General features: G+C 53.3%; 2 protein-coding genes across 2 annotated transcripts; both read right to left on the bottom strand.

Annotated features, from left to right (window-relative positions):
• Positions 1-3,179: 3,179 nt before the first annotated feature.
• On the bottom strand, positions 3,180-4,288 carry FOXL1 (forkhead box L1). Its single transcript, XM_054079195.1, has one exon. The coding sequence runs from the start codon at positions 4,135-4,137 to the stop codon at positions 3,265-3,267; it is 873 nt and encodes a 290-aa protein (XP_053935170.1). The 5' UTR covers positions 4,138-4,288; the 3' UTR covers positions 3,180-3,264.
• A 6,268-nt stretch (positions 4,289-10,556) lies between these two features.
• FOXC2 (forkhead box C2) lies at positions 10,557-13,244 on the bottom strand. The gene has a single exon (XM_054079194.1). The coding sequence runs from the start codon at positions 12,892-12,894 to the stop codon at positions 11,425-11,427; it is 1,470 nt and encodes a 489-aa protein (XP_053935169.1). The 5' UTR covers positions 12,895-13,244; the 3' UTR covers positions 10,557-11,424.
• Positions 13,245-13,916: the final 672 nt, after the last annotated feature.

Here is a 13,916-nt window from a genome sequence, read left to right as displayed (position 1 = left end):
GGTCCTTCTTATCTATATGACACATTGTCAGGTTTGTACTGCACAGCACCCAAGATTCATATAATGTATAGAGAATTAAAGGATCATAGAATCATAGGATAGTTTGGGTTGGAAGAAACCTTAAAGATCACGTAGTTCCAACCCCTCTGTGATGGGCAGGGACACGTCCCACTAGATCCGGCTGCCCAGGGCCCCATCCAGCCTGGTCTGGATGCTCTATTACATCCAAATGGCAGGTACTGGTGTATTGATACGCACACTTATTCCTACATACCAAAGCACTGCTGGTTTTATTGTGCCATTACTTCTTTTCCTCTATATATAAACAGATGACGTGCAAAATCCATGTGCCGTTAGTCATTCTGTGTGTTGGCAATAAGAGCTTTTTTCTCAGTATTCAACCCCTGCAAGTTACATCGATGGCCTGATCCCTAATAATTACAAATTGCCACTTATAACTATTCACTCGGTTCTGAGTTCATTTGAGTTAGTGTCGCGTTTGTGCGGAGCACGTTAAGTTGACTAATTTTGGTCTCTCAAGTGAAAGCAAAATGAGGCCCTGGGTGGCTTTTAAATATTGCAGCTGTACTTGGTCCCACTCCACTACAACAAAATGGTAATGAAATCAAATCAAATGTCACCATGATCAAAGATTTACAAAAATATAAATTCACATTGCATAGAAAAAGTTGACTCTCCAAAAAACGTGCCTGTGATAAAAATATACCTCATGCGCATATCAACCTGCAATCCTGATGTGAGACTTACGCCTTCAAATAGTTTTGATGTGGAGCTGCCACTGAAAGCTGTCCTTGTATAGAAGGGGCCCTGAGGCAGAGGGTACAAGTAGGAAAGGAGTAAAAGCCCTGTTTGCATGTCCAAAAAGGTATTTTGGGAGCCAGAACAGGAGCTGAGATGTGATAAAACTACGGGATCACAGCTATGATGTCAAGTTTGGAGAAAGGAACCAAAGGAGCCTGGACATCTAATTTAAAACTGCTTGAGGGGGGGATTTAGTGGATTTTTCTTCATGTGGAGCTGTCCTCATGCTTGGTGCATGCAGAAGTGAGTGCTCACCCTGACCGGCAGTGGCTGCTTGCCAGCACCTCCAGCACACTTGCAGGCACCCAGGGATGGTGAAGTTGCTCGGCACTGGTCCATGCCCTCCACAGCTACTGATGGGAAAGAGCTTCCCTGTGCCCAATGGGAGCATTCACAGCTCCTTCAGGGGAGGCTTTTTAAAGAACTATAAAGGAATTTAAAGGTATAAACCACCTTGTGACTGAGAGCATGAATAAGCACTTTCTGGGGATAAAAACCATTCCTTGGACCAGGCTGCAGGGAAAGCAGGGATGTAGGATCTCCATCTGTGGGAACCAGCTTTAGAGCTTAAGGAAAACCCAGATTCACACATCCTTGGATGCAGCATTAACACTGCATTTCACACATGAGCCCAATTCCCAGTATATGCAAGCAGCTCGGGGTGGAGAGTTATTTGAGATTTCTGCCGGACAAGAATTGAGATGGGATGTTAATAAATAAAGTCTATCTTGCAAATCTGTACGAAAGCCCCTTTCTGGTTTTTTATTCTCTTTTTTTTCACAGGGAGAAGCTGTGGCTCTGCCTATTCAAGGATCCACATATGACCATCTTTCTTTTGGGAAAGTCAACAATTCCCACTTTTTGGAGGTTTTCTATACCTCCTGAGGTAAGAACTATCTGCCTTGCTTTGAGATGAGCCCTTCTGAACTCCCGGTACAAATGTCAAAGCAGTTTGATGGCCATCCTCTGCAAAAGCTGAGTCTCAACTCACCTGAGAAACTCAGCTTTCCAGTACTCCAGGGGCTTTGCTTGTCAGAGCGAGTGGGATGGAGAGAGAGAAGGAGAAACAGAATCATTTGGGGAAACAATCTTTCAGTCGTGGTGAATGGGTAATTTCCCAGGCCCCTATTTTCAGCCTCTCCCACCTTTTCCCTCCTCCTGGCAGCACAGTGCATCAAGCCATCACTAGGATCTTTGCACCAGAACTCGCTGCTGCGTTGAGCAGCAGGCCTCGCTTCTTGGCCCTCTGGCTCCGTGAGCTGAGGGGTGTTTTACAACGCATCAGCCACAGTCCTGAACAAAATACTTTTATTGGCTATAGGTTCAATTTCATAACAAAAAATGAGAATATAGATATTTTTTTTCCAAAAGAGCATTTATCCACTAATATACAAAAAGCCTCTATTTATGGGGAAAAAAACAAAACAAAACAAAAAAATCCTGATGGCTTGTAATGTGTCTGGATTCTTCCTTCTTTAAGGAAAAAAAAAAAAAAAAAGGAAACTTTAGAAGTGTAGCTGATGTCTTCTTTTTTTTTCCTGGTAGTTATCCGAGTTGTTAACACCGCTGCTTCTAAAGACCAAGACCAGCCTCCACAACCCTGCTTCAAGTCTTTTTTGGTCAGAAGCAACTGATCCCAGTAAGACGTGGAAACTGGCCGCATATTCACGTTCATAAGCTCTTTGCTCATCCATCCCCCCTCTCTCTGCCGCATCAGTGAGACAGAAACGCTTATCGTGATACACCAGAAGCACAAGTGCTAGGCAGGAAAATAGCTTGCATTAACACAGGTAAATATGTACAGCGCTGAGTCAAAACAAGCACAGCTGTGCAGAATGAATCCGGATTGTTTGGTTTGCCCTTACTTCAGCTCCATTTACCTGCCTTTTACTCACTCAGAGGACTGGGACAGTAGGGCAATATCAGGAATTATTATATGCAGGCATCTGTGGGTATTAATGGCAAACCCAAACTCAGCCTCCTCCCCCAGGGATGAAAGGGGTGGGTTTGGTTCTCAAAAGAAAACCAAAAAAAGTAGAAAACCGGACACCCGAAGAGCTTGGCGGAAACCAGGTCTGAGAAAACTGAGGGATGCAAAGATTGAAGGTGCAGAGCAAACCCGGTGGGGCTTGGAGGCCAGCGTGGGAACCCCCGGTGCCTGCCTCGGTACCTCCACCACCCACGGGAAGAGAAAACCCTTTTACCTTTAAAAGTCGATCTGGTAGGGGTGGGAGGCAATCGCTAAAGCGAGCTCCACAGCAAGACGCGCCTTGAAAATGCCCTGAAATCCTGAGTTACCTTTAGCATCGCTTTGGGGGGTTGTTTTTGGTGGGTCGTTTGGGGTTTTTTTCGGTCTTTACCCGCTCGGTGAGGTCCGAGTGAGGTTTCTCCCTCCCATCGCTCCCCGGGAGCAGCGACCAGAGGGGGATAATGATGGGGCAACTACTGAAAATTAAATACCGCCTCGGAGAGGTGCAGAGGGAAGCAGGAGAGGAAGGGGATGCCGATGTGGTAAAGCCTCCCGTGCACCTGGGAGTCGAGCATGAGGGAGGCGTTGAGGGCCGGCCCGAAGGCACCGCTGGCGACCAGGGAGCCTCCGAGGCAGCCGGCAGGGCTCTCCCGAGCCGCTTTGGGGGCGGCCCCGGGGGGCGGCTGCCGCAGCCCCTGCGCCAGGATGCTCTCGATGCTGAAGCTGCGGCCCCGCGGGTCGCCCTTGGGGCACGGCGGGGGCGCGGCGGGGGCCGGGGCTCCCGCGTCTCCTCCGTCCTCCCCGGGGACCCCCTCGTCGCCAGAGTCCGCCGCTGTCGCCCTGCCCTTGGCCCTCTTGGGCTCGCCGGGGCCAGCGGCAGCCCCCGGCCGCTCGCCACCCGCGGGGGTCGCGCTGCCCCGCGGCTCCGGCGGCGCTTTGGGCTTTCTCTTCCTCCGGCGGTAGTTGCCGTTCTCGAACATGTCGAGGCAGCGCGGGTCCAGGGTCCAGTAGCTGCCCTTGCCCGGCCGCCCCTTCTCCCTCGGCACCTTGACGAAGCAGTCGTTGAGGGAGAGGTTGTGGCGGATGCTGTTCTGCCAGCCCTGCTTGTTGTCGTGGTAGAAAGGGAAGCGGTCCATGATGAACTGGTAGATACCGCTGAGGGTCACCTTCTGCTCCGGAGCTTCTTTGATGGCCATAGCGATGAGGGCGATGTAGCTGTAAGGGGGCTTCTGCGGGGGGTCCTGCCGGGAGATGGCAGCGCTGGGGGCGAAGCCGAGGGCGGCGGGAAGGTAAACCACGGACGGGCTGCCCACAGGGGAGAGGTGGCTGCCGTAGAGGTGGCTCATCGCCGGGCTCGGAGCTCCGGGTCTTCCCCCTCGGAGCCGAGAGAAGGGACGGGGAAGGGCAAGAACCTGGGACGAGTACACCGGGGAGCTATTTGTGCGAGCTCAGATCCCAGCCCTGCCTGAAGGAGCTCGCTCTGCCTCTGTCCCTGCTTCATAGCTCTTAAAAAAAAAAAAAAAGGAGGGAAAAAAAAAAAAAAAGTTAAATAATTGTTGTAAGTTTGCTATTATATGTTGACTTAGCACTGGAAAATAAATTGTCTCCGATAAACAGTCGTTTGTGTTCTCAGCCCACCCACATTAATTAAAATTTCATTGCTACAAAACTCCAAGCTCTCTCCACGTGTCTTGCTGGTACCAGCCAATGGTCTCCGGGTTATTCCTTCATTTGTTTATAGAATTAGTCTGTTGATAAGTCTGCCCACCCAAGTCGAATCAAGCTGTGTTTATTTGGAAAAATTTCCGGGCACCCAATATATAAACGCACTGATCTGATGTTTGAAATATCACGTCCACCCTTTGACGCTGTAAGCACACAGAGCAGAGCAGGATGTACACTGCTGGAGCTGGGGAGCGGCGGGCAGGCATTCCCGCAGGGAAACTGGGGCATCAAACAACAACAGACATTTAAAAAATGAAAGAAACGAGGAAAAGGAAAAAAAAAAAAACACAAAAAGGATGGATGGATGAGAGGAGAAGGCAACGCTGAGGCGGGGAGGAGGGAAAAGGATTGTTTGGAGCTGGAGGAATTGGGGTGTCCAGGTGTGGCGGGGCTCGCCGGCTGAAGTCTGCACCTCCCCGCTGGGGAATCAGGCTGGGAGGGGTGGCCTTGTCCCTGTCCCCCCCCTCTGTGTCGCGATAGGCCACCCGGCAGCGGGGGGGGGGCGAGCCCCGGGCTCAGCCCCGGGCAGGGAGCAGCGGGGGAGACGCCCGGGGGCTGCAGAGGGCTTCATAAAAGGGGAATTTGGCAGCAGAGGGGAGGAGGGTCGGTATTTGTGAATGCGGGCCTGTTGCTTTATATTATGTACTTTCCTGTTTATAACAAGGAGGGGGATTATAACAACTTTACAAGTGCACACAGCTGGCCGGTGCTTACATTAGGAATCTGTGATGCTCTTTTTCTGTATAAACGTCCAGGTTTGGGGCTGTGTTTTCTGTTGTTGGATTTGTGTATAAATATGTATATATTTTAATTTACTGATGTAACGGCTCTAATACGAGGCCCCGAGGGATTCCGATGCAGTCGGAGGGGCCGGCTGTTTCCCCCCTAGACCTGCGTTAAACCCCGTGGAGACCCTGTTCCATGGAGCATTATTTCTCTGGGGGAGGGAAGAGGAAGCCTGAGGGGAATCCCTTCCTCTTTCAGAGAGAAATATCCCATCCGTGCAGCTCCCTCAACAGTAATGGGACTTCTACCTGGCGGGGAAAGAGGTAAAAACCGGGCTCCCAGGTGTTACTCAGAACCTCCTGACCCTGGCAACGTCCACCACCACTTTTCTGCAAACTCCTCTTCATCCATGGGGTGTCTTGACCACTTCAGCTCCAGTCCTGTCGTTCCTCCAGTAAAACACTGGGCGAAGGTGCATCACTCCAGGGATAAAAACCAGCGTGATGGCTGTGGAGCCACAGACGACTCCTAAAGGCTGCAAATCGCCCTGCGAGCCTGGGAAATCCAGCTGGGGTGCGGAGGGAGGTGGCTTCTCAGGCTGGGATAGGAGGGTGTCCCCGCTCACTGGCGGGTCCCACGCGTGGGGTGGGATTCCCTCCCATCCCTCCAACACCGCCCTTGCCAGTAATGCCGCATCCCTCCCAGCCACCCGGAGCTGCAGGATCCCTCCGGCGTGACATAAATTCAATAAACACCCAAATAAATAAATTTAAAAAAAAAAATTAAAAAAAAAGGGAGGGAGGAAGAAAAAGGGTTTGGGGAGGCGGGGTCTCCCCTCGACTCGACACTGGAGGCCAGCATTCCCGGGCAGCCTTCCTGCAGCATCCTCACCGGAGAGCGATGAGGAAGAGCCCGCCTGCTCTCACCCGCAGGACGCACCCTCACGGCTGAGGGTCGCCCCCCTCCTCAGCCAACCCCCCTCCTCTCCCCACCTCGGGGAGTCCCCTGCTCCTTGGGACACTCCAAGCATGGATTATTAAAACAACAAATACTCGCGTGTTCGGCAGGAGAGAGGCACACGGGCTCCCGCTCACTCCCCGAGCTCCCTCCCCCAGTAAAATTCTTGCTTCCTTCTCGTTTTCCCCTCTTCGCGGTAGGAAATCCTTGGTGACGGGGATGCGGCTTTTCCCTCTGCTCCTTCTTCCCAGCTCATGTGCTGCCTGCTGTCCCTCTCCTGACGGCTGCATCGCTGGAGCTCGCTGCATTTTCCACCCCGGAGCATCCTCCGAGCGGCTTCGACGGCTGCGGGGGAGCCGGGGAGGTGAGCGGCGCGGCGGCGATGGGCTTTGCTGCTGTTGTTACCGTCGCTCTTCCTCTGAACGGCAAAAAAAAAACCGCGGAGCCGGCAGTGGAGGCGCTCCTGGACGTGTTTCCCCTCCTCCGCAGCTGACAAGCCCCTTTTAAAGCAGCAGCGAGGAGCGCTCCTGCCCGAGGCTCCCGGGGAGAGCAGGGTGTAAATCACTGCTCCCCATTCCTGCTTCATCCTCAGCCAGGGGCAGCAGGGGCGCAAATCAGTGCTCCCCACTCCTGCTGCATCCCAGCCCAGAGGGAGCAGGGGTATAAATCAGTGCTCCCCACTCCTTGCTGCATCCCAGCCCAGGAGCAGGGGTATAAATCAGTGCTCCCCACTCCTGCTGCATCCCAGCCCAGAGGGAGCAGGGGTATAAATCAGTGCTCCCCACTGCTTGCTGCATCCTGGACTGCAGGAAGCAGGGGTGTAAATCAGTGCTCCCCATTCCTGCTTCATCCTCAGCCAGGGACAGCAGGGGCGCAAATCACTGCTCCCCACTCCTTGCTGCATCCCAGCCCAAGAGGGAGCAGAGGTATAAATCAGTGCTTCCCACTCCTGCTGCATCCTGGACTGCAGGGAGCAGGGGTGTAAATCAGTGCTCCCCACTCCTGCTTCATCCCGGGTCAGGGGCAGCAGGGGTGTAAATCAGTGCTCCCCATTCCTGCTTCATCCCGGATCAGGGGCAGAAAGGGTGCAAGTCAGTGCTCCCCATTCCTGTTTCATCCCCGGTCAGGGGCAGCAGGGGTGTAAATTAGTGCTCCCAACTCTCGATGCACCCTGGCCTGCGGGGAGCAGTGGTATAAATCAGTGCTCCCCAATCCTGCTGCATCTCAGCCTGAGGGGAACAAAGGCATAAATGGGTGCTCCCCACTCCTGCCGTATCATGGCCTGTTGGTAGCAGGGGCATAAATCAGTGCTCCCCACTTCTACCTGCATCCCAGCCTGGGAGGAGCAGGGATGAAAATCAGCGCTCCCCACTCCTGCTGGATGTCAGCCTGGGCAGCAGGGGCTTAAATCAGTGCTCCCCACTCCCGCCACAGCTCAGCCATGGCTTCCCTAGGCATGACATCCCGCAGAGGCCAGCGGGAGCTGCCCACCCCGGCCCCCTCACTGTTCACAGCACTGTACAGTTGCGAGGTCACACGATATTGGCACAGGGTTTGGGGTATATTAGCTTCTCTCCTGGCCCTTCAGTGCCTGCTACAGACTTTCTGCAAAGTCCCCTCCAAAGTGACAGGAGAGCTACCAGCTTTCCCAAAAAATCTTCTGTCCAGTGCCTTACCGAGGCACATTGCTGAGCTTTAGTGGATGTGGGATGACTTGAGGGGGATGAGACATTTCCTTGCCCGGGCTACGCAGAGGCCGAGGGGGCTTTCTAAAGGGATTGTGTTTGCCTTGGTCCTGCAGTACCAGGAAAATTCTCCCTTGGCTGGGCTGCAGGGTTGGTCTGTGCATGGACCTTTCTGGAAGGAACAAGCTGAAAAATTGCTGTTCCTTCCCCTCAAAATCTGGAGCTTTTGGACAGCTTTGCAAACCTGTAGGTTAATGGCAGCGCAGCAAGGGAAGAGAGATAGAAACCCATCCACCATCGTCATCTACTGCCCGGAATCAAACTGTCTGTGCAGCTGCAGCCTCCCTGGATCAGAGCTTGGCCCTCCTGATCTGCTGCAGGGGCAGAGGTGGTGTTGGTCCTTGAACTGCCAGGGCTGGCAGGGCCCGATCCGGCCGTGGCTGCTTGCAGCAGCTACTTTGGGCCTTCCTCCTTCTTTCCTTCTTTCCAATTTCTCCTCTGCTCCAGCTGAGCAGAATTCACCTGTCACAACAGATGCCTATAGTGTTACTGACCTCCATATCTCAGCTATTAAAAACAGCCCCATGAAGGTCCCCTGCACCCCTACTTTGCTCCTATCGCACCTGCAAAATCAGCCCACCCAAAAAGGCTCCACTCTGAAAAGTCAGAGTCCACTGGGGCTGGACAGAGAGGGGCAGCTGGGGTTTGACCCCCACCCCGGGATGGGGCATAGCAAAAGGATGATGCTATCATCCAGCCCCTGGCCCTGGGAGAGGTGTTGGAAGCCCACTTTGCTCTGGATGCTGTTCCCAGCCCGCAGGAAGGCCAGAGCCTGCACGTTCCCTGTGCTCTCAGCACCTAATAGAGGGCTTTTCTTTTTCTGCCCAACCTCCTGAAATCCCCAAATCCTGAAATCCTGCCACCTCCAAAGCCGAAGTCCAGCAGTGCGGGGAGGGAGCAAAGGGTCGGGAGCAGTGCAGACCCCATGCAGGAGCATCCCACTGGGATGGGGCGGGGGGAAAAAAAACCCAACAACAAGGGGTTGCTGCAGAAAAGGGGATACCCAAGCCGGGCTCAAGCTGCAGCCCCCCTGGAACTGTTCAGCAGCAGCGAGGAGGGGGAGGCTCCCAGCACCGCAGCCCCTGCACCCCAGCCCGAGCACCAACCATCAAGGGGAAGGGTCCCCGTGTGCCCAGTGCCCTTTGCCAGTGTGGGAAGGTGTGGGAGCAGCAGCAATCCCGAGATTTCTCAACGTGTGTGAAAAAGCTCAAAGCAGGCACCTGTCTTCAGCCACCCACCCAGCACCCCACTGCTGTCGGGATCCCTTCGGGGACAAAACTTGTGGGGAAAGGGGCTCAGCCTGGAGAAGAATTCGTCCCCACTTATTTTGGGTTTTTTACCCTATTTTTATTTTTACATTATTATTTTTTTATATCCTCTAAACTATTTATTTTCTCTTTTAAAAAGTGGTTTGGATGTTATTGTATTAAAAAAAAAAAGAATTAAAAGAAAAAAAAATAAAACTCATCTTCCAAGAGCCAGGAAAAATGGCAAGAGCTTTACAAGAATGTTCCTTGAAAAACAGATCAAGTGAGGCTCGGGCGGTTTTCCTCATTTAAACCATGAGTCTCAGTGCTTTTTGCCAGCTTTCTAGCGATGCAAAATTTATCCGATCAAAACCAATTTATATCATCGATTTTAACAGCAGTACAACCACTCCCTGAGCCCGCCGGGGCTCACAGGGGGTTTTCGGAGGCTGCGGGAGGCGGAAGGGGTGCTCGGTGGGGAAATATCCCCGGGAAAGGTTGGACGGCTGAGCCTCTGCAGTGTCTGGGACAGGAGCCGGGCTCCAACGAGCTGGGATTGAGAAGTCCCTAAGAGCCCTCCTGAAGTCTGCTTCAGGCTTTACCGGCATTTCCATGCCTTCTGCGTTGCTATCCCTCTGCAATTCTGGGCTCGGTTAAAGCTGCTATAATAGGTTAAGGAAAAGGCACAACATCTGTCAGTGCCCAGCATTGCGAATAGGAGCTTAAACGGATAAATAAAAGGTTAAAATCAGCCAAATCTTTATACGGGAGATGGAGTTAAAAGCTTAAAACGATTCCTAAATAAGCTTTGCGCCTTCTTTTAGACTCCGCAGTGAGCCCGAGTTTAAACGATCGCTGTTATCACCCGCACCCGCTCGTAGCCTTTCGGCTTCCTTTAAAGAAAAAAAAAAAAAGAGGGATTTTTATTCGTTTTGCGTTGTGGAAAGAGCCGGCTGAGACACGCCAAGCACCGCACAAGGCCCGTCTTGCAGGGACGGGGCAAGGGAAGCAGAAATGTCCCTCCCTGCAGCTCCTTTTTCCCCCATTCTCCCCTCTGCAGGGCAGGGATATTTCCCCAAATTCAGGCTGGCCAAGGATTTGGGATTGAGGGTGCTCAGATCTGACCATGTCTATTCGGGGGGTGTGTGTCCCCGCAGATGTATAACTTCCACCTCTCCACATGAATTAAACCTTTTATCAAAGAAATAATCATAATAATAACCCTTCAGGATCCAGGAAAACGACTTAGTTTTAAAAACAACCAGTTTTCCACATTAAAGAAAGGTGAAAGAAGAAAAGCTGCAAAACCCACGTATATACACAGACAAGCGCCAGACTTGGAGAAGAAAAAAAACAGCATGGATTTATTTTAAGGTAAGTACAACAATTAGGACCACATAAGACAAACGAACTTTGAAGCAGGTTAAAGCAAATAGTCCTTAGGAATGGTCAAGGTGAAATCTATTATACAAAACATCACACGTCGTAAATAATAATAAAAAAGTATCAGATACTTTGTCTTTTTTTCCTTTCAAAAAAAAAAAATCCACCAGCAAAAAATAAATTATTTCCTCGTCTTGCAAAAAGAACAGCTCTAAAACGAAAGAAACTATTGCATAATTGTACACAGAAGAAGAAATCACTTGTCATTAATTTGGAAGTTAGGAATTGTTGGGCGAGACAAAAATAATCCAGTGAACTCAACTTTAAATATTATATTAATGGCTCTGAAAATCAGCCTGATTAGAAATCCACACATTTTTTACAGCACGGAGAACTTAAAAAATACCCAGGACATATATTTTAATATATATATTTATATACTTTTTTTTTCTTTTAAAACGTATAAATGGTCGTCGTGATATTGGTCCATAACTTATTTTTTCTGAGACCCCCTATACTTTAGCATATAAAATTTGCCACTTTTATAGACCTATATATATAGAATTATTCCTTTTGTTTAATTATCTTTTTTTTTTTAAGCAGAGATCCCCCTTTTCAAGTAGAATTTACTTGCTTGGAATTTAAGGAGGCCGGAAACAAGGCTTGGGATCTACAAACTCTGTGACCCCCAGATCCACGGGGAAGCTGCCAGATTTTTTTTATTATTATTATTTTTTTTTTCTCCCCCTCTTCATCTGGTGTGGTTTTATTACTCCCGATATTTTTAATAATTATTATTAATAATAATTCGACTTTTTGGCGGCTGCCCTAGGCGGGGGGTGGCGGTTACTCAGTACTTAGTGCAGTCGTAGGAGTAGGGGGCGGCGTGGCGGTATAGGGAGGGCGCGGATCTGTAGGGGATCTGACAGGCGGAGTTGCTGCTCACCTGGTGCTCGCTGAGCGAGGCGCTCTCCATCCCCAGCCGGTGCGAAGTGAACATTTCCCTGACGTTGGGAAAAGTCTGCTGTTGAGAACCAAAAGTATGCCCGGGCAGGTGGCTCAGCTCAGCCCCGTGGTTGAGGTACCAAGAGGCGCTGGGTTGCCCCCCCGTCGCCCCAGCGCTGCCGTGGGGGTGCCCGGCCCCCAGCGCCCCCTCCTGCCCCGACGGCAGGCTGAGGGTCCCGAGAGGCGACGGGGCGCCGGTGGGATGCTCGGCCAGACCCTCCTCCAGCGGTGCGGGGGGCACGCACATGTGGCCCGGCCTCTCGCCGCTGTAGAGGCTCATGGCTCTCATGCTGCAGTGGTAGCTCCCACTAGTGTCCAGGGTCTGGCTGCACGCCGCGCTGTAGCCCGACGGCTGCCCCGGCGGGTAGCCCAGCGGCATCGCGGCTCCCGTCCTGCCCGAGGCGGCGCTCACCGGGCTGAGCTCGGCCGCGGGGGAAGTCCGCAGGGTCATGATGCTCTCCACGCTGAAGCCCGGCAGCCCGTTGCCCGCGGGGTGATGCTCGGGCAGAGAGCCCTCGGGGGAGGCGGCGGCGGGCGGCGAGGCGGCGCTGCGGGGGCTGTCCCGCAGAGCTCCGCCGCTCGCCGGGCTCAGCGTTTCCACCTTGGTGATCACCGGCAGCTCGGGAGACGCCGTCTCGCTCTTGATCACCACTTTCTTCTCCGAGGCCGGCGCCGAGGCGGAGGAAGAGGAAGAGGAGGAGGAGGCTTCCTTGGGAAGGTCGGCGCCGGGCAGCCCGGGGGGCTTGGGCTGCTCCTTCAGCAGCCGTTCCCGGGCCTCCTCCTTCTCCTTGGAGACATCCTTCTTCTTGAAGCGTCTCCGGCGGCGCAGGAAGCTGCCGTTCTCGAACATGTTGTAGGAGTCGGGGTCCAGGGTCCAGTAGCTGCCCTTGCCCGGCTTTTTGTCGTCGCGGGGCACCTTGACGAAGCACTCGTTGAGGGAGAGGTTGTGGCGGATGCTGTTCTGCCAGCCCTGCTTATTCTCGCGGTAGAAAGGGAAGCGGTCCATGATGAACTGGTAAATCCCATTGAGCGTGATCTTCTTGTCGGGGGCGTTCTGGATGGCCATGGTGATGAGCGCGATGTAGCTGTAAGGTGGCTTCACCAGGTCCTTGGGGGCGGCGGGCTGGTGGGGGTGGTAGGGTCCGTAGGAGCGCCCCATGCCCGCCGCGTACTGCTCGGCGTGGCCCGAATAGACGCTCATGGGGTTGCCCATGCCGCCGTACGTCCCCGCCGTCCGGTAGTAGTTCTGCTCGCTTAAGTACGGCACCACTCCCAAGGCGTTGGGGTCCGAGACGGAGTAGCGAGCCTGCATCATGGAGAGGGGATTCTCCGGGTAGGAGAGGAAGAGGAGGAGGAGGAAGAGGGTGCAAGAGCTTCACCCCTGTCCGGGACCCCTCGGCGGAGAAGGGAGAGGGGAGAGAGGGAGCGAGCGGCAGAGAGAGAGAGAGTCTCAGTGACGAGCTGGCTCCCAGCGTCTCCTCTAGCAGCGGCACGGCAGCAGCATCCTTCGGGTCGCCGGGGCGGGATGGTCTCTGGCGGCCTCTCCCTCCCTCTTTATTACTGTGATTCTTGTATACACACCTATGGCCCGAGGCGGGGAGCGTGGGGGGGAATGTTCTTGCAGGAAAAGGGAATTATTAAAAAAAAATAGAAAACAACAAAAAAAAAAAATGGGAATAATGAAAATAGAAAGGGGGGGGGGGGAAGAAAAAGAAAAGAAAAAGCAGCCTTGCGGAAACCCAGTTCTTGTCACAACAACGGCCCGAAATCTTCCGGGGCCAGCGTGGCCCCGCCGGCTCCTGGCGAGGGGGGCGCGGAGCCGCCGAGCTCCCCGGCCGCGCTGCCGAGCCTCGAAACGCGCCCCGCGCCGCCGCCGCGCTTTTACTCCCCGGTAGCCCCGCCCCCCGCAGCCGCCGCCAGCCAATGGGGGGGCGCGGCCCCGCCGGCGCAGCCAATGGGAGGGCAGCGGCGGGACGCGGTGGCCTTGGCGAGCATCACACACACACACACACACACACACACACACACACACACACACACACACAGAGGCGCCTCCGCCTCCCTTACTCCAAAATTATATAGGCACACATCAAAAATGATATGCGTTCCCCCTGGTCTATAGTTTTAACCGTTTGGCCCCAAAAAGAGCCGGCGCGGAGCAGACTCCGCTTCGCCCTCTGCGCCTTCCCTCGAGTTTTATCGAAAAGCAAAGTTTTGAAGCACTTTTGTTGGAACCGGGTTGATCTCAAGGACGGTCGCGACATCGCTTTCATCCCCGTACGGCCACACTGACTTAATGGTACCCCGTGCCGGGCAGGTCCTTCTCCCTCCCTTCTG

The sequence above is a fragment of the Cuculus canorus genome, chromosome 13 (assembly GCF_017976375.1).
Source record: "Cuculus canorus isolate bCucCan1 chromosome 13, bCucCan1.pri, whole genome shotgun sequence".
Taxonomy (NCBI): Eukaryota; Metazoa; Chordata; class Aves; order Cuculiformes; family Cuculidae; genus Cuculus; species Cuculus canorus.
Note: the sequence above shows the minus strand (reverse complement) of the source record. Positions and strands in the feature narration are given on the sequence as shown.